Source organism: Barbus barbus (genome assembly GCF_936440315.1).
Source record: "Barbus barbus genome assembly, chromosome: 5".
Taxonomy (NCBI): Eukaryota; Metazoa; Chordata; class Actinopteri; order Cypriniformes; family Cyprinidae; genus Barbus; species Barbus barbus.
Genome location: NC_136733.1, coordinates 28,092,448 through 28,115,481, shown reverse-complemented (window position 1 = coordinate 28,115,481; position 23,034 = coordinate 28,092,448). Strand labels below are relative to the sequence as shown.

At 38.6% G+C, this 23,034-nt stretch overlaps 4 protein-coding genes across 7 annotated transcripts in view; 3 read left to right on the top strand and 1 right to left on the bottom strand.

The window, feature by feature from the left end:
• LOC306869225 (uncharacterized protein) overlaps positions 1-2,830 on the top strand; it is a 50,141-nt gene extending 47,311 nt beyond the window's left edge. Inside the window, exons 7-8 of the mRNA XM_079415897.1 lie at positions 51-181; positions 322-2,830. Of these exons, the coding sequence (XP_079272023.1) occupies positions 51-181; positions 322-582 (392 nt within the window). The 3' untranslated portion in view covers positions 583-2,830. The remainder of the gene's footprint in view (positions 1-50; positions 182-321) is intronic.
• Positions 2,831-7,255: 4,425 nt separating this feature from the next.
• On the top strand, positions 7,256-10,903 carry wnt11f2 (wnt 11, family member 2; the record flags this gene model as incomplete). The annotated part of the gene is made up of 5 exons (XM_079416040.1): positions 7,256-7,335; positions 7,710-7,945; positions 8,920-9,197; positions 9,361-9,653; positions 9,915-10,903. 5 exons carry the CDS (start codon positions 7,256-7,258, stop codon positions 10,087-10,089), a joined length of 1,062 nt encoding a protein of 353 aa, XP_079272166.1. The 3' UTR covers positions 10,090-10,903.
• Positions 10,904-15,025: 4,122 nt separating this feature from the next.
• On the top strand, positions 15,026-19,794 carry LOC306870338 (immunoglobulin-binding protein 1 family member C-like). Of its 4 annotated transcripts, none has more exons than XM_079417555.1 (6): positions 15,026-15,306; positions 16,086-16,400; positions 16,916-17,111; positions 17,629-17,705; positions 17,795-17,904; positions 18,061-19,794. In XM_079417555.1, exons 1-6 carry the CDS (start codon positions 15,095-15,097, stop codon positions 18,207-18,209), a joined length of 1,059 nt encoding a protein of 352 aa, XP_079273681.1. In that variant the 5' UTR covers positions 15,026-15,094; the 3' UTR covers positions 18,210-19,794. The 4 variants fall into 4 exon arrangements, with proteins under 4 accessions (XP_079273681.1, XP_079273682.1, XP_079273684.1 ...); XM_079417556.1 differs by having other exon boundaries at positions 18,064-19,783; XM_079417558.1 differs by having other exon boundaries at positions 15,059-15,235; positions 18,064-19,783.
• LOC306869482 (uncharacterized protein) lies at positions 19,476-22,737 on the bottom strand (the record flags this gene model as incomplete). Its single annotated transcript, XM_079416253.1, is given in 10 exon segments — positions 19,476-19,625; positions 19,786-19,930; positions 20,623-20,655; positions 20,977-21,030; positions 21,544-21,580; positions 21,583-21,613; positions 21,876-21,954; positions 22,179-22,340; positions 22,440-22,542; positions 22,668-22,737. Coding segments are annotated over 10 exon segments (864 nt in total).
• Between the last annotated feature and the right edge of the window lie 297 nt (positions 22,738-23,034).

The window sequence follows — 23,034 nt, the reverse complement described above, 5'->3', positions numbered from 1 at the left end:
CGCTGCTGTCATAACAGATGATTGAGTATTTACTGGTGTCTGTTTGTGAGATTTGTCAGAAGGTGTGTTGAAAAATTGGAGAATGATCTCAATCCATCAGAGAGTGTTTAAAATGCACTCGCGCTCTGGAGAGCTGGAAGTCCTACTTGACGGAACATATTTTATATATAGTCAGGTAGAAGTGAGTACAGTCCCTGGACTAACTCTACTGCTTATACACAAACAAATACAAAAACATTTTTGTTTTCCAATTTAACCATGATTAGAAATCAGTAACCATTATCCCAATCTGCTTTTCTTGTGTGTCTGTGTGTTTATCAGGTATATTACCTGAACTTCACGGACATAGCGAGTTATGAGGTGATGGTTGACAAGACTCCATTCTTGCGCTGCACGCGAAGCATCGAGACCGGCCAGCGCAAGTTCAACACCTGCTACACCGCGGGGGTGTGTTTGTTGCGAGCCCGCCAGAGGATCTCCATCCGCATGGTGTACGAGGACACCTCCATCTCCATGAGCAACCACACCACCTTCCTCGGCAGCATCCGTCTAGGGGACGCTCCGGCCGCCGGACACACCTGAGCCCATCGGTGTATGGGTTGTCGACCCAATCAGACGCACACATCATGCTGATGAGCTCACAGACCACACCCACTGAACTCAACTGAGCCAGTATGTCTCATTAGCACCGCCCCAAGGACACAGAGCCAACCATTTATGAACGATCGGGCTTATCTACATGTCTGCCGAGCGTCAGGCAAATGTGACTATGTAGCATCACCAACACTGACAAAAAGATCCAATTCTCTCTGAGCACTGAAACAGCCTCCATCATTCCTCAAATGCTAGCAACGCAACATTGGCTTCCTGGTGAATAACCAAGATGCATTGTGTATCAGCCATTCTAGCAGCTTCCATCTTGCGACTGGATGAGCTCAGCACCCTTACAGCTGCTGCGTGTATGTGGTATCTGGCACACGTAGCACAGGGAGGAAGTGCACCTGCAGTGATTGCAGTGACTGGAACTGTGAACGGAGTGAGATTCTTTATTCATTCAATGCACCGGTAGCAGCCCGCTCAATCCATAACAGACACACACTTCAATAGATTCAACAACACATAAATAGTGAACCTGTGTACTTTTCTATTAAGCACTGATTATGTCAATGTATAAAACAGAATATCTATGTTCAGTTATCACTAAACCTTTACAAATGCAGTCAAGATACCCATTTTTAATATGAAATCATGCAATTCTGAAATGTACAGTTTTATGGATCTTTGCTCTTGACCTATACCTGTGGGTAAAACTGAGTGATGGCAGTAGTTCAGGCACTGAAAGTGATGATAATCCAAAATGGTTTTCTAGTGTCCTAGACTTCAACATCATCCTGAATATGCAATACAATACCATATGCCTCCTGTAGGGGACAGTAGTGCTCCTCTATAGCAGTGGTTTTCAAACCTCTCCATGAAGTACCCCCAGCACTGCACATTTTGTATGTCTCCCTATATCTGGCACACCCACTTAAGGTCTTGTAGTCTCCACTAATGAGCTGATGAATTGAATCAGGTGTGATAGATGAGGGAGACATACAAAATGTGCAGTGCTGGGGGTACTCCAGGACAGGTTTGAGAACCACTGCTCTATAGGAAATGAAGCACTGAGTCTGGCTGTGTTTGGAATAGAATACTATTGTACTTTAATTACTTTTGCTACAGTACATAGAATGCATGCTGTACTAAGAATATATATATATGTGTGTGTGTGTGTGTGTGTTATATTATATATATACATACACACTACTGTTTAAAAGAATTTGGGGTCAGTAATATTTTAGTTTAAGAACGCATTAAATTGGTCATAAGATACAGTAAAGACATTTACATTATTGCAAAAAATGTATTTCAAATGAATGCTGTTTAGTAGCGTATATGCTGAATACTGTATCCCACAATGCAAAATCCCACAGATATCCTCATAGAGACAATTGTACAAAAAAAATTTTTTTTAATCCTATAAAACATATAAGATGATAACTCGCTGAATTGATCATGCAACTTGAATTAGAATACTACTGAAACACAGCGTTTCTTAATCTATTCTGTTGCATATACCGGTTTATATAACAGTAGGCAGTAATCAGTATACTGAACACAGTATACGGAAAGTAATAACCTAGTATTCCATTCCAAACATATGAGCCTGTCTTTCACTCCAACACATACTGATAAAAATCAGTGTCATGTATCAGCCCTTAAGATTTCTCCAGCGCCCAAGTGACAGCTCAGGATTGTGGACCTGAATGGGTTTTAGACAACTGAATTATGCATGTGTAGTTTAGTTAATAGGAATCAGATCCTCACAGTGAGAACAAGCTGCTTTATTGTGTGTTCAAAGGTCTTGGAATAAAAAGAAGCATGGGAATTATCTGGAACCTTCTGAAGAGAGCTGGTAATCTGCCCTCAGGTTTCCTCTGCATGTTCCCTCTGTCTCCACGTGGAAATGTAAAAAACCAGGAGAGTCTGAATGTGATTGTGTTCTGATAGATTTGTTTATATACCCCTTTTTCTTCCCTCAAACATCACGTCCGACCGACAGCTTGTTTTAATTTTTGTTTCTTGTGTGTGTGTGTGTGTGTGCGTGCGTGCGTGCGTGCGTTTTAGATATGAGTGTCTTGGGTAAGTGTTTGTATACTGTATGTAGTCCTGTTTTACTGAAGATAATGTATATTTGTAAACTATACAGGGACTGTATATATGTACATAAGATATTTTGCTCTTTTGTAAAGGTTTTTTTTTTTTTTATGTCCTATTAAATTGTTTTTGGAAGATTGTTTTTTAAAGTGTGCTTCAATTTCAAATGTTCCCAGAGAAAGCATGAATTACAGTGAGAACTGCAGTTTTGGGCCAGTTGGTGTGCAGTGCCACCTAGTGTTCAGTTAAAAAAAAAAACTGTCTGTTTTCTAATACCTGTTAGTTCAGTCATATAATTCATTAAATTCATTAGTATATGCTTGTAGTCATACACAAGGTCAAGTTTATTTATATAGCACCTTAAAACCAACAAGTGCTGACCAAGGTGCTGCACAGGCAAGACATCAAAAATACCAACAAAAGCATTGACAATATTAAAATTTAAAACCATTAAATGATACAAAAAGTAATACAAAACATAACCAAAGAAAAAAACAAACAGAGACCACACAAAAAGTAAATTCAAATTAAGCAAAAGTCTGAGAAAAAATATATGTTTTAAGAGATGATTTAAAAGAAGATAACGTAGGGGATGATCTGATGGATAAAGGCAAGGAGTTCCAGAGCATAGGACCAAGGACTGAAAAAGCTCTGTTCCCTTTAGATTTTAAACGAGATTTTGGTACAATCAGTAACTTCTGAGAAGACGATCTAAGCTTTCTCACAGGAGAATAGAAATGGAGAAGATCTGAAATATAAATTGGAGCAAGACCATGAAGTGCTTTAAAAACAAAAACTACAACCTTAAAATCAACTCTGAATTTAACAGGTAACCAGTGAAGTGATGCTAACACAGGGGTAATATGCTCCCTCTTTTTTGTCCCTGTCAAAAAGCGAGCAGCATCATTCTGTACCAGTTGTAAACGTGATAGTGAAAACTGGTTTATTCCTGCATAAAGAGCGTTACAGTAATCCAGCCTGATTGAAACTAATGCATGAATAACAACCTCTAAATCATTAAAACTGAGAAAACCTTTCAGTTTGCGAAGCCCCTTAAGCTGCAAAAAAATGGATCTGACTACAGAGTTAATTTGTTTATCGAATTTTAATTCAGGATCAAAAATAACTCCCAGATTTTTTACCTTCTCACGGATGTTGTCTTCAAGAGGGCCCAGAGTAGGTCTTAGATTTTGTAAAAGGTGAGAAGGACCAAACAAAATAACTTCGGTCTTATTTTGATTCAACTGTAGGAAATTATTTTCCATCCAATTCTTGATGTCCTTTAAACAAGCCAGCAAGGAGGACACTGAATCAGAACCTGATTTTAGAGGAAAATAAACCTGAGTATCATCTGCATAAATATGGTATGAAACTTTATGAAACTCAAATATAAAACGAAGAGGGAGCAAATACAGAGAGAATAAAATTGGACCCAAAATAGAGCCCTGGGGTACCCCACAAGTGATGGGAACTGAGCTTGATGAAAATTCACCAATTTCCACCGAAAAACTCCTGTTTGTGAGATACGATGCAAACCAGTCTAATGTAATACCACAAATGCCAACCTCAAGATTTAATCTTTTTAACAAGATACAGTGATCTACTGTATCGAAGGCAGCGCTGAGGTCCAATAATAAAAGAATAGTACAGTTACCACAATCTGCAGATAACAAAATATAATTTACTACTCTTAAAAGAGCTCATTCAGTACTATGTTTTGCTCTGAAGCCAGACTGAAAAGGATCCAGAATATCATTAGAATTGAAATAAAGGGAAATCTGGTTTAATACAACCTTTTCCAAAACTTTGTGCAAAAACGGCAGTTTTGAAATTGGCCTATAATTGTTTAATTCAGTGGGATCAAGATTTGTTTTTTTGAGTAAAGGCAAAACAGAGGACAGCATACATATACAGAGATGTTTGTGGCCTAATTTATTCAGATCTAAAAACTGGCTGTATTTGTTTACATATGTGACTGAATGTTGATTCAAACTCTCAGTGGAGAAACCAAATCAGTTTCACTAAACATACCTCAACGCAGTTCCACACTGTCTAGAACAGAAACATCCTTTCTGCCTGTGTGTATTCAGTGCTGAGTGGTCTGGAGGATGGCGTAACGTCTAATAACACCTTACAGTGTCATTCTTTCACAAACATCAAGGTTTCGTCACCTGTTTCCACATTCTTGCATCTTACTGTTATACATTATACACAAACAAATGCAAAAGACAGGATACGCTCTTGGTGCTAAGCTTTTGTCTAAAATCTTAGGACAATTACGTCAAAGAGCACAAAACGGTAAGCAAAGGGCTCGTCCTCATAAGCTCCTGACTGCATCAAACAGGTTTCTAGGTGAGACTCCATCCTGCATCTCGCACCTCACCATCCAGTTCTTTCATGTTTCTGTTATTGCGCAGAACAAAAGATTTGCTGAAGTCCAGTTTTTTGAACACTGTACTGGTGCATCATCAAGAGCCCTTGTAAACAAGAATAAGATTTGCTAGGCTCTCTTCTATCATGCCTCATACTAACTTTTTAAACCTCTAGGGATGTAGAGGACATACCATTACATTTCTAAAATAATAATAATAAGGTCAGAAATATGTCAGGCTTCTGTACAAATGGGATTTTGTATGGAATACTTTCCTCAAACCACATGGTTGTTGGCTCATCATCACTTTTTGAAGTTGATCAGTTCCACACCTAATTTAATTGATCTCTTTAATATGGCTTTCTCAAATTTGCATTCTGGTCCAAGTACTCATTTGTCAATGATAATTTTATGCTGTAAATGTGATTGTGGCATTTTATGTAGGCTAAATGTACTGTACTGAAATTTTGGGATCTCAATAGATCAACTAAAGGTCAAATTTCCAGCACCAGTCTCTCTTTAAAAAGTACAAAGCATTGCACTACAGCGAATAAATAGTGTTTAATTTCATTTAATTATTATTTAATTTAAGACCTGTTGAAACTAATAACTAAATTGCTTTATTTATTGATGCAATGATGTCGCTTATTTACAGCACACAATGCTCATAAAACCCGATGATTAGGCCTCCGATTATGGCAGGATTTGTTGATCGGATTAGCAGCCCCGTGAGGCATTTGTATTATTCTGGCTCCATTAAAGAAAGGAGAACTGGTTTGTTTGATCCTAATCCCGACTAATTCACGCACTCGCATGCACATCAATTAAAATTACAATTTGCAGTTTCGGTCGCTGATGGCCCATTGCTAGATCAATAATGATTCTGGTTTGTCCCGACACATTTCAGAGGATTGTATTCAAGGACGAGTCGAATCAAAGAGCAGCTTTTTTCAGATGCCCGCTCGCAAAGGTGAGGGAGATGTTATTTCTGATTGTTTCGGTGAGTATGGTCGCTCTGGAATCTGTGAATATTCACACCTATGTGATGATCAGACTAGAGTGATTAGCACCGTCTCCGCGCCGCCATTCACATGCGCCAGGCTGCATTCTTCCGCCGCTGAAGCACATTCAGCTCAACTGAATAAGCATCGGCTGATCATACGAGTAACATAGATTTGTGTTTATTGAATGTTTTAGTGCACGGACGCTATTTAGCGCTTGTTTATGTTTTCATTAAATAGTAAACAATCGAATCAGATTTTGTTTTGAAAAAAAAAAAAAAAGAAGGGCTCGTCCGGGATTTGAACCCGGGACCTCTCGCACCCTAAGCGAGAATCATACCCCTAGACCAACGAGCCGTGTTCGTTTTTCTTAACCCCGAAGAGCCCATATAATGAGACTTGCGAATACTGGGAAATTTTGTTTAGAATAAATAAGGATCATTGACCTTATAATGCCTTCGGCGGCTTTTTCCCGGTTACAGTGATTTAACGTTACTGCTGTTGTAAGATGTTTGCGCTTGTAAGGCTTGAGGAACGAGAAATCCGGCTTATCTGAAGCGATTTTAATGTAAATGAACGGGTTGTTCATCCCGTTTGGTCAGAAATCTTAAAAGGACTAAAGCCCAATTGTTTCCTTTGGGAAGGCGCACACCTGAAAAGCGGGGTTTATGGGTGATGAGTCTGTTGCTAATAGCTTTTCTTACCTCAACCTCGACAAATCCGTTAAAACGTTGTTTGCTCACCAGGCCACATGCTCAAAGGAAAATAACAACAAACAAACCATTAAGTATTTCATGAGAATTAATATAAAAGCTGTTAGCTTGGTCGACTGGCAAGACACACTAAACCTGTTTGATCACTAACACTTTAGTGAACTTTGATAAACTCTAACGTTACTTTAATTCAGCTAAGTTTGCCTAACTGGCGTGACACACAATGCGGTTCATTTAGTTCTTTCTCAGTATGTGTTCCTCCTGTAAACTGACTGTAGTAGCAAATCTCTGCGCGAGCGGCGCGCTTCTTGAATATGAATCTAGAGACCGCCCACGCGCGGAGGGGTGGGTCGAGCCCCATAGCTGAACTATGAAAGAGAGACTCGGACACATTCAGCGTGGTGTGCATCTTGACCACTTGGAAAGACATCAAACCGGACTTCACTAGGATTTCTAAACGACAGAAGAGCAAAATGACAGCATGCAGGAATTTTCTCCTATTTTTCGTCATGTCTTTGCGCGTGATTTATCCATGCACAGGAATATCATGGCTGTAAGTATTTTTATTCGTTAAACGACATGCAATTTGGCACCATGGGATGAATTAAGTGATATTCACCAAAAAAGAAAGGAATATAAAAAAATCTGCTAATTTATTCCAGCCCTATCCGGGTGTTTTAGAGAGAGACGTAGTATTAAATGTCACATTGATTCGAGAACCGAATCATTTAGATCGGATTTATCAACCAATTCACATTGAAAAGTTACTTTTCTGTTCAATGGCAGATGATTTTTCGCTGTTTCTGTATTTTTGTCGATTACCTTGCTGAAAACATGTCAGATTATGTTATTAATTAAGCATTATTTAGTCAAATTAAGTTAGAGGTTTGTGTAAATTTTGCTCAGTCATGGTGTTTGTGTTTGCAGCGGTTTAACGGTAAACGGCAGCTCGGTGGGCTGGAATCAGACGCATCACTGTAAACTGCTGGACGGACTCGTGCCAGATCAGATGCAGCTCTGTAAACGGAACCTCGAGCTCATGCACAGCATCGTGCACGCGGCCAAACTCACCAAGAGCGCGTGCCAGAGCTCCTTCAGCGACATGCGCTGGAACTGCACCTCCATCGAGAGCGCGCCTCACTTCACCCCGGACTTGGCTAAAGGTGATGCATACAGGGGCTGTCTGTCCTTGTACTGTGTTGTCAGTTAGCCACATTCTCAGTACATAAATATTTATTAAAATAATTCTGTTTTGTAGTCATTCAACTCTTATATCAGCATTTTATTGACCAACAGTCACGCCTTTTTTTAGATATACACTATATTGCCAAAGGTATTGGGTCACCCCCTTCTAATGAACAGGTTTGACTACTTTAGTCATTTATATGAGTACAAATCGTAATTTTTAAGCATATAATGATATTCTAGGGAATTGTGTGCTTCTAATTTTAATGCAACAGTTTGAACAGGACCCTTTTCAATTCTAACATGACAATGCCTCTGTGTATAAGGCAAGGTAAGATTAAAAAAGAAATGATTGATTCAGTCAGTGTGAAAGAACTAATTAACTGGTCTGCAGAAAGCCAAGTCCTCATCCCAGCTGAACAGCAGACCTTGAGTTAAAAACTCATCACCAAACACCATTGACTTGTATGGGTACAGTCATTTTAGGCACTTCCAAAACTGTTGCAACAGAGATGGAAATACAATTTTTAAATACATGAATTATGTTTCCATCTTTGTTGCCCCAGTGTTGGAAGTGTCTTTTTCTATTCTAAAGAAGGGGGTGTTCCAGCACGTTTGTCCATATAGTGTATATATAAGTAATTGGTGTTGAGTTGTTGGCTCAAGGTCTGCATTTAAAGTCACACCAAAGGTGTTCAACTGGGATGAGGACTTGGATTTCTGCAGACTAGTCAAGTTCTTCCTCACTGACTGAATCAATCATTTCTTTTTGAACCTTGCCTTATACACAGAGGAACTGTCATGTTAGAATAGAAAAGGGTCCTGTCCAAACTGTTGCATTAAAATTAGAAGCACACAATTCCTTAGAATATCATTATATGCTTAAACATTTTTTGTAAGTTCGGGTTGCTAGTGTATGCATGGGTGATCTAACAGTGGCGTCTCTGTGCAGGGACCCGCGAGGCAGCATTTGTGTTCTCTCTGGCCGCTGCAGTGGTCAGTCATGCCATCGCCCGTGCCTGTGCTTCCGGAGAGCTCCCCAGCTGTTCCTGTGCGCCAGCGCCCTCAGAGCAGGCGGCCCCAGACTTCCGCTGGGGTGGCTGCGGAGATAATGTTCGCTACGGCCTGCAGATGGGCTCTGCCTTCTCAGACGCCCCCATGAGGAACCGCCGCTCAGGACCACAGGCCTTCAGACTCATGCAGCTTCACAACAATGCAGTTGGAAGACATGTAAGCTCAACAGCGTGCTTAAATTTCATCAAAGACAGCTTCATTTGTAAATTACCTTGACACACTCATCTGTGAACAGAAGCTTTTCTGATTGTAACACTGAAACATACATTTTCTTTGAAGCAGCTCAATTTCATTAATGTGTTTTGTTGTTTTTGCATAGGCACTCATGGATGCTCTAGAGGTGAAGTGCAAATGTCACGGTGTTTCTGGCTCTTGCTCTGTGAAGACCTGCTGGAAGGGCCTTCAAGACATCAACAGCATCTCAGCCGACCTCAAGTCTAAATACCTGTCGGCCACCAAGGTCATTCCGCGCCAGATTGGCACCCGCCGACAGCTAGTCCCCCGTGAGATGGAGGTCAGGCCGGTCGGAGAGAATGAACTTGTTTACCTGGTCAGCTCGCCCGATTACTGCTCACAGAATGCCAAGCAGGGGTCATTCGGAACCACAGACAGGTGAGATATGCATCAACAATTAGGATTATTGATTGCTGATGAGTGGAGAAAGAGCAATCAGTTCTCAGACACTGTAATGAATGAGGGACTATCACTGATCTGACAGATGGGACAAGCACAAAGAAAACATAGAATCAATAGAATCGGTTAAACATTATCATACACAGAGACACAAATACTGATTCTCACATTGCAAACATGCTATTTGCCAGCATTAAAATACATTAAGTGTGAATAATTTGCTCTGTATCCTCTCTGCAGGCAGTGTAACAAGACTTCGACCGGCAGTGAGAGCTGTGGACTCATGTGTTGTGGACGAGGGTATAATGCCTATACAGAGGTGCAGGTGGAGCGCTGCCAGTGTAAATATCACTGGTGCTGTTACGTCTCCTGCAAAACCTGCCATCGCACTATTGAGAGATACGTCTGCAAGTGACAAACCACCCTTATGGTCTTCATTGACCGAGAGAAGGATACATGGTGCAGTGCTGGATGAATATGTATGATGTTTTTAGAGCCATAAGTGAGTGGATAATCCTCTCGGAGTGCTGTAAGGATGGCATGAAAGTGAAGAAAGAAGAGCCGCAGTTGAGGAATACGGGATGGTGAAAGAGTTAATGAATGGCTGTAAACAAAGAACCCTGCCGGGAGGCCCTCAAGGCACCCCGCAGAAAAGCAGAGTGATAAGTGGCCGCTCACAGCAAAACTCATCAACTCTGGCACGGAGAAAGAGGCTTGGGGGGGAGGGTAGAACTGTGCTGGTGAAGAGTTACTTTACTGCGGTAATACTTTACACATTGCTGATCTATTCAGATCTGTTTTGGGGCCAGTTGCATAAAAGGTTTAGACTGACAAGTTAGTCATCTCATTTCTTTCGTAAGGATTCAGTTACATAAAAGCGTAGATTAGTCTAAGTTGAATCCAAAAATAAGACTTATTTCCCTTTGGATAACTGCTAGTTGGTCAAACTTGTACTTAAGACACTATAGAGACTAAGTTTATGCAACTGGCCCTTGGTCAGATAAATTTCATAAGTTCCACAGCAGCAAGAGATGGAAATCAAACTTTTTCATTTGGTTGACTTCAGAAGTTCTATGCACTCATATTGAGTATGAAGGATTTGATGACATCATTATATTCCACTGTATTCATGAAAAGAAGGACGAAGGCCATGCCGTTCACCCTTGGAAATTTGTACATTTTCTGTAAAATTAAAAATTTGTATTTATTTTATTAAAATATTTTATGTGAAAGAGTCTAATTTGTAATTTTTCATCATGTAAGAGTTAAAAGGATAGTTGGCACAAAAAACGTTTTTTAATTTTCTCACCTTCTTGGTGTTCCAAACCGGTATGACTTTTTTTCTTCTGCAGAACATAAAAAGCTGTTTTGAAGAACGTTGGTAACTAAACAGTATTCAGTTGGTAACTAAACCCATTGATTTACACTGTATGGACAAGAAGCACGGAGACATCTAAAAATAGCTTCCTTTATGTTCCACAAAAAAATAAGGTCATACAGGTTTTGAATGACATGAGTATATGACAGCATTTTTTTGGGGGTGAACTATTATTTTAAAGTCTTGCTTAAAGTCAGTCTAAGGCAGTTTTGAGAAGGCTTATGTTGGTCAGAATCTGATCAGCATTTTATAACAGTTCTGTATGTGAACGTGAGCATGTTTTCTCAGATCCCTCATCAACATTCTTCCACATCAAAGACATTTTCAGGATATCAGTGCTATAGAGAGATTTAAAACCCAGATAGCAAGAATTCAATAGAAGCTAAGGGAGAAAGAGACAGAGGGCTAACCTGTTCTGCAGTTCCTTTTGTCCTTTGATTTGGCTGATTTTTATCTCTGCATTGTTACAGAAAGACAAAGGCACACACAGACTTCTGGGCTCTTTGCAGAAGCAGGCTGAGCCTCGGAGGGGGTTTAGCTTTGCTTAACAGCTTACAGTTAAGGGTCCTCAAATGCTTGTTGATATAAAATGTGATGTTGCTAAAATATTAGCAGTTATTTCCCCTTTACAAAAGTTCCTCTGAAGGCTTTAATCACAAGGATTTTATCAGCCTCAGGAAGCAATAGACAGTAGAAATGTGTGTGAGATGTGTTTGATATCTCAAGGATGAAGGAGTGTAGTATCGTTTCTTTCTCGGTCAAAAAATATCGATCCGTTTTTCCGACATGAGATTATTTTCTCTCCTTCTCTGTTGACTGTGCACACGGTGTGAATCTCTGTGGAATGCGGCTCCTCATTTAACCGGGTCCCGTGTATTGTTTACTAAGAGTATAACACCACACTCCCACACAATAAGTATTTACACACACAGTCTGAGGAAGAGTTTAATAGTGCTTGGCTGTTTGCTGAGTGATTGTTTGTGAAAACAGATGCAGGACAATCCCACCGATCTCTGCTGACAGACTCATCCAAACCTCTTTTTCACACACGTTTGTTTTTCTGTCACAGTGGGATCTTTACATTGACTTTTGAGATGTTATTTTCTATCCCCTAATGCTAAATCGTTTTCCTTATGGTGACCTTGATATGGTCTTAACAGTTCAGGTGGCTTCAGTTTTCACTATCAGCCTGAGTCACACACAGACAAAATCTTTTTATAACATTGCCCATGCACTTTGCTATGTTTATATTGACCTAGGCCATAAACCTTCCTCTTTCAAAAACCTTTTTATCTTTTTGGTTTTAATTCAAAGATTTACCCCCAGTTTCACAGACAAGATTTAAACCTAATCCCAGACTAAAATCTAAATCTGAACTGTTTCAACTGAAAGAAACTTGCTCTGACTGATCTTAAAATATACCAATGTCTTTATTTTTTCTCAAAATGCACACCAGTAATGTTTTTTCTAAGGCACGTTTATAAAAATTACTTAAATGTCCTAATTGAACTATGGCCTAATCCTGGTTTAGTCTAGACCCTGTCTGTGAAACCAGGCCTTAATCTCTTCATTAAACCCTTCTTCTCATGGCAGGAACATCTAGTCCATTTGCTATCTGAGGTTTCCATTTGAACCATGTATTTGAGTGTGTGTGTGTGTGGCACCTGTCAATTCTGCCCCCCATATTGCAAATGACAAAGCAAAGGGCACAAAAGGCTGTACATCTCACAACATAGCTGGACACACACACACACACATACTGAGAATAGATCTGCAAGTGATTCCAAATATGTGAAGAATCAACAGCATGGCCTGACAAAAATAGAACCTAAAAAAATATTTTGAGCTAAACATCATGTAGGAAAACTGGGTGGAAATGTTCAAATGTATGCTGTTTTTTTTCTGTTCTTTTCAGCTCATGGGGTCTCCTGGTGTTTATTTGAATGTGGTTTGTCTATGTCGGCTGTTATTCTATAGGGTGACAGTTGATGTATGTTGTATGTTCCGAGGGCAGAGACCAGGGTTAAAGGTCATGACTGGGTTAGGGTTAGTCCTCTACTATGAGGGGAATTTTCTTTTTATGGCAAGAAAGACAAAATAACCTCAGAGCCCATTAAACCGATTAAAAAATAGCATCTTTAACACATAAGAGAGTAGACATGATCTCACACCTGCTTGACAGCCTTCAGCTGCAGGCAGAAACTCAAATGTGTGGTTAACCATCAGATTAAGAAAAGACTGGATCAGGATCAGTGAACTGAATAAACACATTTACTTAAGCCTAGAGAAAGTTCTCGTCTATCACAGTAACAGCTCTAACGTGTCATGGTTTCTCAACAGCTGATCATGCCAGAGGTTCAGTGATACAATACCATGGGAAAATGAGTTGAGTTTCCGCTTTGTCCTAACAAAGGCTCAGTCTTCGATGGTAAAACAGCCCTGGACTATGTTACTTTATGAAGTTTATTTGTCCTACACAGTATGAATGATTCGTTGAAATACTCCCAGGCTCATTTACTGCAGGCAAAATCATTGATATCGGCCAAACGTGCTAAGTGGCCTTCATACACTCACACAAACAAATAATCCAGCACAAAGTGATGCATGAAGTGACCAAGACCTCTGAGACAAATGGTTTCTGCATGCTAATGTTGTCACAGATCTGTGTTTATACAGGGTGTAAAGCTTTTTAAAATGAAAACTGAGCAGACCTGTGGGAGATCTGTTTTTTTAAGGTTCTTGCTTTTCCTACTTTGAATTTTTAAAGATACGGTCCAGAATGGTCATGTTGACAGAAAAAGAGCAGTTTTGCATGCAAAACAGTTTTATGTGCGAACAGAGAGGCAAAGCTTTCTGCAAATATTTTGACTGTGTAAAGTTAGCCATTTGATAAATTAAAAAGACAAAAATATATATGCCTAGTGCAGGAACTCATAACGTGTCAACATATACTGTCCAGCATAGGACAAGCGACAGAAATTCAGGATGGGAAAGTAGTTTTACGTAGTAAAAAGGCAAATTTTGTTATATAATGAGACTTTATTTTTTTGATGTTTGGTATATTTGGGACAATTCCCAAATTATTATTGCTTGTTTTAATTCTTAGAAAAAAAAGCATTGACCATTAAGCATAGACTGCCCTGGTATTTAAAATATTTGTAAATATGTTTTACATTTATATATGCAATCATAAAAGCAGGATAAGACACTGGTATACTCAAGAACACACTTGGTGCAACTGCTTAGAACAGTTCAAATGTAAGTGTTTAATGGCAATTTAACCTTCAGATGAGGACTAGTGTTATTTTATTTTTTAAATCTATTCATTTACAATTATTTATTTCAAAGTTACAAAATAATGATAAAATAAATGGTTTTATTTCAAAGGTTTTCAAAAGTGGACATTATTTGAGTTATAGTTACATAACATAGCAGTGTATGCATTTATGTTTGTTATTATTGTTGATGAGCTCATCGAAGCAAATTCTAAACAACTAAGCTGTTTGGCAATAAATAAATAAATAATACTATTTTCCTTCGTTGCTTAAAATGAAGGAAGATTACTTCCAATCATTTAATGGTATTTATAGCGTATTCATTGCAGTTAATTTTTAGTAGTAACGTTAATTAAGAGCAATGCTGGTACATTTTGTCAAAATATCTTAGGAACATTTTCTGCAAGTGTAATTTTGTTAAAAAAAAAAACCTTTGGGACAATTTATGAGTAGGAGTTTGGAGATATGTTGTTTGGTGGTTTTATGCAATACGAAGAGATTGATTTTGTGTGTGTGCAAAAACATTTTTATAGGTTTACTTACACTAATATATATTTCTAAGTTTGTTTTGTTACTCGTTTACCGACATAAACTTCTCTTTAAATGATGATGATAATGCCTTTTAAAGATGTCTCTCGTGGGACATTAGCGTCATGCGGACTCTGTTGACATCTACAGTGAGACGCTAGAACTGCAACGCAGAGAACCGACCGGAAACAAAGAACCGGAACAAACGGAAGCAGAGCTGGATAAATACGCTTTGAGAAATGGCCGCTGAAGACGCTAACAGTATACAAAACCCCAGTGGTTCAGAGGCTCCGAAGCTGTCGGATTTACTGGACCGGGGCTGGAAGCTGTTTGAAGAGGTGGACACCACACACGAGCCGAGCAGCTCCAATGCGGTGCAGGTGAAAGTGAAGCGCGCTATCATGCAGCTGGAGGAGGCGACGAGGATGGTCAATCAGCTGGACCTGTTCAGGTTAGAGCAGGGTTCCTCAAATCTTTCCCTGGAGGTCCAATCTGCTGCAGAGTTTAGCTCCAACCCTGATCAAACTCACCTAACGTTACCTGTGATTTTCTAATGATCTTGAAGACTCTGATTAGCATGCTCAGGTGTGTTTGATTAGGGTCAGAGCTAAACTCTGCAGGAGTGGGCCAGATTTGAGGATCGCTGGGTTAGAGGAACACACACACACGCCGACTGTACACGAGGCCACATATTAAACTGCTCCTGTTATTATCAACGTAGCTATCGACGCGCTGATAACGATAATTTAATATTTTGTCTTGTCATTAGTTGCCAAATAAAGCAGTAAACGTTTAGGATACGCATTATAATTTCACAGTACAGTAATGTAGAGTAAAGGCCATTTTTTTAATACAAAAGTGTATGTATTGTTCCTCAGTTCTTACAGTTATGTAGAGTATGACTCAGCTCTTGTACACTGCTTTACACTGAATTGATGTCATATCTAAACTAATTTCATTATTTGGCTAACGTTACACATATAATGAATATTACAGGACTACATAATTTTTCTTTCAGCATCTATAATGTATTTTGTGTGTATTTTGCCTTGTGCTATTAAAATAATAAACTGACAATTAAACTAACATTAAAATGATGCATACTATTCAACAATATATTTGAACATGAAGCACATTTTGCAAAAAAAAAAATCAAAAATCCAATGAGTCATGATCATTGCAAAATAAAACTCACAGGAGTACTTATTAATTTCCTTGTTTTTTCTGTAGTCGTAATGAGGCATTGGAGGAAATCTCCACAGCTGACCTGAAGTGCCTGTTGTTGCCGGCTCTTCTGGGAGCGCTCACCATGAAACAGGTGAACCCCAGCAAGCGTCTGGAGCATGTGCAGGCGGCCCGCGTCTACTTCATGGACTTTCTCCAGAGGTGCAAGGAGTATGATGTGTGTAGTTTTCAGCTGCCCAGAGCCAGCGAGAACACAGCAGACACTCCTACTGAGGAGCAGACCAATCCATCAGTCCCGATGCCAGTGTCACAGCTAGACCTCATCGCAATGGCAACACAAAGACAAGCCAAAATAGAGAGGTGGGTTGGCACTGAATATTTGTTAACATGCAATTATTTTATATATACACTGGGGTAAGTGTTTTAAAGATGTTTTTAAATTAAGTCTCTTATGCTCACGAAGGCTGCATTTATTATATAAAAAAACCCCGTAAAAACTGTTGTTGTGAAATATATTATAATTTCAATTAACCTTTTACTGTTTTAACATAGTTTCATATATATTTTTATTGTAATATATGCTGATTTGGTGCTCAAGATTTAATTTTTTTTTTATTAATGTTAAAAACAGTTGTGCTGCTTATATTTTTGTGGAAACTATGATTCTATATTTTGTTCAGGAATATGATACATTTTTTGTCACATTATAAATGTAATTTTTGATCAGTTTAACTGTCCTTGCTGACATCTTACTGACACATTTGAATGATAGTGTAAATGTAATATTTGTACAAGGTTTGTGTCTTTTCCATCAATTGTGCTAATGTTTGTGTAACGTTCATGTGTGGCATATTTACTCTGTAAGTTGTTTCCAGGTTTAAGCAGCGTAAGGAGACAGAAGCTAAGCTGAGTGAGATCAGGGGGCTGGTTGAATCTAGTTCAGCCGATGAAGAGGTGGTGAGAGATTTTTACCTGCTGCATGTACGCAGGTGGGTCACACTAGCACTTGAGGAGATCGACTCTATCAACCAGGAGATGGAGATTCTGAAACGGATGGAGCTTTTCAAGCAGGTGTTTGATTGCCACATGAATTACATCTGTGTGTTTTTAGTGTGAATGATGTAGTTGCATATCTACCGCTCTACCTACCTCTGATTTACTGCAAAAATGTATATTAATCAGTGTTCCCCAATGGAATTATGTAATTTAGCTGCAAAATAAATGTGGTTACACTTTATTTTAAGGTGCCTTGTTATAGTGCATTTATACATTTAAGTACGGAGTAATATTAATTAACTACATAGTACTTACTATATGGTTAGGTTTTGGGTTACTTGCATGTAATTATGCATAATTTATTGTTATTATAATAGTAAGTACATGTAATGTGTAACAAGGATACCCTAAAATAAATTGTTACTGAAATTTCATTAAAGTAATTGAAATAGTTACACTTCTTATTACATTTTAATAGAGTAACTTGTAATCTGTCACCCGTTACATTTTCAAAGTAACCTTCCCAACACTGATCATTATTTAAATATTTAAATTGATTCATAGCCTTATTAATAATTGTTTGTTTCTGTAGTGCGCCCCCCAGCCATCTCCACCTAAAAGACCGCCCATGAAGCCTTTTATCCTGACGAAGGATGCTGTGCAGGCAAAGTACGTGTGCATTTGGAGTGTGTCTGAAGTTCATTGCTGCAGTATTAGTTTGTGTGATTTTAATGTATGTTTTTCTGAATGTGTTGCAGAGTGTTTGGTGCAGGGTATCCCAGTCTTCCCACCATGACAGTGGATGATTGGTATGAGCAGCACCGGCGGCAAGGATGTTTACCTGATCAGGGCATACCACGCAGTGCAGGTGCTTACATACATATTGAGCGCTTTTGCAGAACATAGATTATATTGAGAGTGCATTAACGGATGATTAATGCAGTCTTTTTTGGTCCTGCAGTCTTATTTTCACTTAGCTCAGTTTTAGCTCAGATCATCAAGTGTCTCTGTCTTTCCTCCTCAGCAGATGGTGATGTGGACGAAGATGAGAGAGCAGAAAGAGAGAGGAAGGAAGAGAATGATGATGAAGAGGCCCTGCAGAAGGCACGTGACTGGGACGACTGGAAGGACACACACCGGAGAGGATATGGCAACCGCAAAAACATGGGCTGATCTGATTTCACACACTCACATACGCGCACATCCCTTCTGTTCCCTCAAATAAACCTCCCAATGCTGCCAATATGTGACATGGACACAACAGAGAATGGCACTGTAGTGGTTAGTTAAGGTGGTTCCTTTTTTTTCTAAACCGAGTTTGCGTATTTGACATTCTTTTATATGTCTCTATGTAAATCTTAAATCTTGGTGAGCTTAAATGAGACCTTAAACCCCTGAGCATCTGTAGAGATGGATGTTTGGGTGTCACCCTTTCCTACACGATTAAAAGTTTGCCTTTTCATGGATGTTTAGAGTGCAGCGTTTCTACAGAAGTGTTCCATGTACTGTCAGCTTTTAGAGTCAAAATCAGTTGACTCAGAAGGACATTGTCACCCACATAATTACACCTAATGTGCTGTTTGATTTGAAGCCAATTAAGACTGCATGTTCGTTAAGTATTAGCCGATATTGCTAGGCCTCAATGTCTGTTTCAGAAGAGATGCTTCAATGAAGCCTGTTCTGCAAGAGCATTTAGAACCAATATCAGCACTTGCATGGATCTGACGGTGACACTGTGGTTCAAAATTGCTGAAGAAACTGTAGGACGTTGAAACTACCTGTCTAGATTGCCTTTTTATTCTGAAATGTATTTATTATCTGCCAGCTTTGCTTTTCTTTTGGAAAACTCTGTGAGGTCAGCTTTCAGTTCTTCAGTAAAATCAGAGAAAATCAACCATCAACAGCCTATTTCTTTATATCTGAATGTTTCAAGCAATCTGAGGTCTCTAATAATGCTTGCTTTGTGATTTAATACAAAAAAATTCTAATTTATTATCAGCATAATTTGAGAGACATTGAATTGAAAAATGAACAAATTTATGATTGTTCGGTGTGTCCTTGTTTTAATGATAGCGATCGACTTTACAAGTGCAAAACCTGATGATCCAAAATGACAACCAAATTCTGATCTTTATGCCATTCATAATTGAGCAGAGAATACTTTTCAAAATTCCACATTTCTGAATTTCAAATGAGGTGCAGGGTGCAGAATTGAAAAAAATTAAACTTTTTGAATTTTTCAGTATAAATTACACAGTATAAACAGATGTACAGCTCAGTACAGAGATCAGTTTTAAAGCGGGAAATAATAAAGTTGTTTTCCGTAAATTCCTCATTACATGTCATTCCCATTCAACATCCTGGCCAAGTCTTTATTGAATAACTTGTTTCTTCTTTTGTTCCAAAGCCTAAAAAATATTTTCTGTTTTAACTTTAAATCTAGTATCGTATACTTAATTGGGGTCGTGGAAATCCATTGCGGAGGTTCCCATGCTCAGAGGAACCGAAAGGTGGAGCAGGAGAATAGGGCTGGTTGTATTTCTGTTCGAGCAATAAAGAGCAGAAGGATGATTTATTTAAGGAGAAGACCTTTGGTCATCCACAGTAAGCTTATATCCTGAGTCTTATCAGAACACTGCTTCTGAATTGCTCATATGCTGTACCATAATATCCCCATGGAGAAAAATAAACTCAAAGTGTACTAATCTATTTCTGAAACTGAAATGTTTAATAAATTCTTGAACCATACCAGGTCATCATATGTGTGTGAAGGGGCATGTGGTCTGTAATCACTGTGGTGGTCTGCAGAAGGGCTGTGGTCTTCATAAGTGTTTCCGCTGGGGGAATCTCTAGCATAAGGGTTGCTAACAGTCTGACCCAGAACTGCGCCATTGCTACAATCATGCAAATACACAACACAAAAACCACTAAATTAACACCAGGATGTGGAACACAAAACATGGAGACTAAGATTTTTACTTTTGATCTTGATATAAATATACATGCAGACAATATATTTTGCCAGAGAATCTGCTGTGAAATCATGTGAGCTCAATCATTTCATGTAGAATTATCAATTACCAGTAGGGCTGCACATGAGAGGGTCACGCATCCTGGTGTACATGCTGTGGAGACAATCGAAGTGACATTTAAGACACAGATTCTTCATGAGCCAACAAGCATTTTAATTCAGTCAAATCACCTTTATTTCTAAAGCACTTTGTTCAATACAGATTGCTTCAAACCAGCTCCACAGTATTAAATTAGAAATCAGCAGAATCATTAATGGAAACTCAATTACTGAAACAAGTCAAATTCTCTAAAAAGACAATAGTGTCATAAATTGTGAAAAAATTAAGCAATTATACAGACGGCAGCATTGTTTTTCAGCTTGAGTCAGTAGATACAGTTTAGTTCAAACTGACTCTAATTCAGCCTCATGAGCAGTTTTACATGCTGCTAAATCATATGCTAAAAATGCCAGATTATCTGATAATTAGCGTTTTGTCAATGGGGAGCAATGAAAAATTTAGTTCACATTTAAAAACATGGTTTAATTTATCTACCAATGTCAGTGTCCACATACCTGTTTGGCTCATGAGGCCGTCCATCAGGCATGCTGTCAACAGATGGGCGCACACCACTGGATACTTAGACTATATTAAAATACATTACAATACAGCAAATAAACAAAATTACAATCCAACCACTGCAGTGATCTGTAATATAAAGAGATCAGTGGTTCAAACACATTCAGGATTAATTTCACTCTAATTATTAGCAGCCCTGTTATAGATATATAGAGACACACTTAGGTAACATTATGACAGTGCTAGTTGTGATATCTAAACATATTTTAGAGACAGCAAACCAGGTTGATTTAAACTATAACTAATCTTATCTAGGCCATTCAATAATTTAAGTAACATTGACTATGCACCTATAGGGCCGAGCAGGACCTCCCATTTGAGGATCACGCATCCCACTAGATATGCTGTAGAGACAAAGCAAAAATAAAGGACTAAACAAAAACAACAACAACCAGCAACAGGCAAAATTATTTTTAACAAATTCATTAAATGTAAAACAAAACAAAAAAGGGGGGGAGGGGGTTCTATGCTACTCTAAATGCCACAAACATACTATGAGGCTTCATGTAGGAAACCATTAAGCAGGACACCACAGGAGAATAAGGTAAACATTTTAACTAAAACATATTAGTTATTTAATAAGTGCAATTATTTTGTTTTGCACATTTTCTGAAATGCAGTGCTCAAAAATGCAAATTATGTACCATATAAATTAGGCATAATATTCCATAGATTCTCAAAATAAATATCTGAACATTTTGTTGATGTATTAGAAAGAGATATAAGATATATATTGTAACTGAAATCTACAGATACTAATAGATAAAGTGTAATCTGGATGTTTTCATGCCACTACTCTGAAAGCAATTATTTTTATGCTTTAAAATACTAATACTAATCAGATAAAAATCACATACGGGTGGTTGGGCATGGCTGTCATGGGCATATGATCTGTTGTAGAGGTCTCATATTAGGGGGAGGACGACCCTTTGAAAGCAAGACAAAAGGCAGAAAAAAAATGAAAGATCACATGACCATGTGCCTCTTAATACTTGCCAGATTACTTAATAAGCTAATATCAATACACCTGTCAGATCCATCAGGCTTAAAAAATGTTTTATGCTGTTTTTTATTACTTTCAAATGTATCTCCAGATAGATCCATGTCTCTGATTAAGATGATGGCAACCCTGTGCTGCTGCTATCACTCATTATATATTTTTACCGTAAAGACACACACGTAGACTCACATTCATATCAGAAGCAAAAGCAATGCCAGAGAACAAGGCCTGCTCTTTAGAGGCTGTCTTTGGTGTCATCATTCCTTGGCTGAACACAAACACACGCACAGAGACAGAATGAATTACTTGTTAGACATAACATTAAATGACTTAATGAGCATTGTGGGCTTTAAGTCATATTTTTTTTTAAATCACACTCATAAAGTCAGGCTATGTAAGACACACAAAGATTCATCTGATGCTATCCAGAATCAATAAAGCTACATTTAATTACTCTAAAACTACTTCTAGAGTTGTGTTTGTCATTCTCACCCTGTGTGGCTCTTGTTTGATGGCAACGTCACATAAACAACCACCCCAACCGAAACAGCGAGTGTGAGACCAGGCAGAGATGCCACCAAGGCAAAGGTCACTACTGTCCATTTCTGAGAGCAGTCTTCATTAATGTAAAACTCACCTTTTTGACTGTTGCACCTACAGAGAACAGAGGAAAGGAGTGCATCTCAAAACAAGTTTGTGTTTAAACTACTGTGTAGAGTATCACAGAAAAGTCATCTGTAAGGAGCAGATTACCGACAGAATGGTTGTCCCTCAAAACAGGTACATCTGCTAATTTTCTCATCACCGATTGTCCCACCATCTAGACATGGGTCAAAGTCAACAACATGATTACAGGCTAAAGAACACACACAGAATCTACTGTAAGATTATTAGTTTGCATATAATGTATCATGATTATTTGTAAAACAGATACTACATAACCATTTCAACATATTTGAAACTTCTTTTGAACACACTTACGGTCTGATGTCTGCCCAGTTGCCTCATTAGTAACAAACAAGATGAAAAACACATACAGTAAGACCTTCATCTTTTAGTTCCCATACACACATGAATTCCACCAGTGGCACTTGCATAAAAGGCTCTTTGCAACTGACGGAGGTATTTATGGTGTTATACACACCCAGCACATTGAGAGCTGGAGCACGCGCAAACACTCACCAACACACAGTGGATGTGAAACTCTTGCAGTTTTCAGCAGATATTTGCTGGTGTGGGCATGCGATTCGAGTTCTCAGTGTTCGAGTTCAAAGTGTTTTCAAATGAATTTTAGAAAAATGGATTATAGGAGCAAGATCAAGACTAGTAGGACAGTTGATCTAGGTTT

Excerpts from the sequence above, each read along its gene's own strand:
- LOC306870338 (XM_079417555.1), top strand. The coding sequence starts at position 15,095 with ATGGCCGCTGAAGACGCTAACAGTATACAAAACCCCAGTGGTTCAGAG. Across the intron at positions 17,706-17,794 it reads AAGGATGCTGTGCAGGCAAA|AGTGTTTGGTGCAGGGTATC; the intron begins GTACGTGTGCAT and ends AATGTGTTGCAG. Across the intron at positions 17,905-18,060 it reads GGGCATACCACGCAGTGCAG|CAGATGGTGATGTGGACGAA; the intron begins GTGCTTACATAC and ends TTTCCTCCTCAG.